This window comes from Tupaia chinensis, unplaced genomic scaffold (assembly GCF_000334495.1).
Source record: "Tupaia chinensis unplaced genomic scaffold, TupChi_1.0 Scaffold000258_1, whole genome shotgun sequence".
Classification (NCBI taxonomy): Eukaryota; Metazoa; Chordata; class Mammalia; order Scandentia; family Tupaiidae; genus Tupaia; species Tupaia belangeri.
Window position 1 is genome coordinate 1870307 of NW_006159738.1, and position 1960 is coordinate 1872266.

At 57.7% G+C, this 1960-nt stretch overlaps 1 protein-coding gene across 1 annotated transcript in view; it reads right to left on the reverse strand.

Moving 5' to 3' along the window:
• Positions 1–1960, reverse strand: part of CFAP251 (cilia and flagella associated protein 251) — a 68080-nt gene that overhangs the window by 27549 nt on the left and 38571 nt on the right. The window contains exon 17 of the mRNA XM_006149287.3: positions 1254–1417. Within this exon, the coding sequence (XP_006149349.1) occupies positions 1254–1417 (164 nt within the window). The remainder of the gene's footprint in view (positions 1–1253; positions 1418–1960) is intronic.

The following is a 1960-nucleotide window of genomic DNA, read 5'->3' on the forward strand; positions in this document are numbered from 1 at the left end:
TTGGCTTTACCGGGCGGTCCGGGTGACACGGCAGCCACACGTGCAGCATGTCTGGGGAGCCACGCCGTGCCCAGCACGGAGGACGTGCCCAGCATGCTCCCCGAGGAGGACCAGGCATGGCAGGAACGGCGGTGGCAGTGACCACCACCCTCACACGGCACTCCCATTCGACAGATGGAGAAACGGAGACTCGGAGTGAAGGGACTTGCATGAGGCCGCCCAGCGAGTTGATGGAGACGTTGGGGACCTGTCTGAGCCGGGCTCCAGGGAGCAGAGAGTGATGGGGAGGGGTGCAGGGGGCTGCAGCCCCGTGGGAAGGCCCAGGTCCGGACCCTGGATCTACCTAAGCAGGCAGGTGGGCCCGTGGGCATGCCGAGACCCTGGCTGGCCGGGGGCCTGGAGGTGGGGAGAGGCATGGACGAGACTCTATGGAGCGTACTTGTCTCTCTCACTCATTCTCTCCCTTGAAAGAAAGAAACTTTTTTTTATAAATAATTACTTTGTTTTATTATTATAATTATTTAATTTGCTATAGGGCGCATGTCCTCAGCAGAGAGCAAGAGAGTGGGAAAGTGAGAGAGCAAGCCACTAGGCCCACGACTCAAATCCGCCGACCATGTGGAGTCTAGCGCTTTGGCCACTACGCCACCTGCTGGCCCCAGGAATAAATAAACTTTTAAAACAAAGTAGTGGGAAATTTTAAAACTGATGCCAAAGAAGACAGGCCGGCATGCTGCAGAGAAGGGGAGAGGGGAGGGGCGAATGGAAGAGCTCCCCGGTGGGCAGGGCGGGGCTCTGTGGGCAAGCAGCTCCCCAAGAGCAGTCAGGCCTAGAGTGCAAGGATTAAATAGAACGAGAGGGGGTCATTTTCCATCTTCGGGCACCCTCCCACCGGCCCTGGGAAATCCAGTGGGGAATTCTGTCTGTTCACGTGTTTAGGGTTCCCATCTCTCTCCATCAGGGAAGTGCTGAACTCCTTAGGCCGCCAGAGCAGCGATGACGTGCCGGTTAGCTTACAATGACCGTGTCCCCATCTGGGAAATCAAAGTTCTCAGAAGTCCGGGTTCCAGCCAGACCAGGAAAGCTATTGGGAGCTTTATTCATTTTTCTTGTTTGGAAAAGTGTTCATTTTTAGTCAATCTCTATCCTCCAGATTCCGTGATGATGGAGAAGGGGACAGACGTGACATCCTGCTCTCCCACGTGGGGGTCTTCACCTCCCTTACGGGGCAAGGGCCTCACCCCATCACGCACCTCACATTGATCTTCCACTGCACCACGGAGCGGTCGAGGCCTCCCGCCGTGAAGACGTAGCAGCCGTCATAGGAAAGGGCCATTCCTGCCACCCCGCTCGGGTGGCACACGATAGCGGCTGTCTTGTGCGGGTTGCCATCGACTGGCAGGATCTGAAGTCCAACCTAGAAGGAGCACATGCTGGGGTCCAGACTCTGTGCCCGGGCCCCAGGCTGGGCCTGGCACGCTCCTGCTGCCTCCGGAGCTGTGTCCCGGGAGGCCATGTGTCAGAACCACCTGTGGGTGTGAGAGCCGCATGCACTGTAGCTAGGCCCCATGCAGGCCCTTATTGGGGTCCCTCTGGGGCACAGGCCCCCGCGAGCCTTCAGCAGGTGCTCTGGCGAGAAGGCCTTCCTTTCCTCATGGCCAGGGGTCCGGGGTCTCCGGGGCAATTCTCACAGCCCGTGACTACCTCAGTCTCCACACCTGCTAATGCCCAGCTGAGAGTAACTGAGTGCATGTCTTCACCAGATTTTTCCATGTAAATGAGAAAGGAAAAATCCTTGAGTAGACCCGTGTCTCTACTGGAGGCAAAGAAAATACGGTAACTGAGCCCGGAAATGCTCCCAGAGTCACCCTCACAACTCCCTGGTAATTTTCAGCGTCACCATCGAACCCAGCGGCAGTGGCGGGCTCGTGGGGAGAGGCACCCTGGGGCTCCGACCACA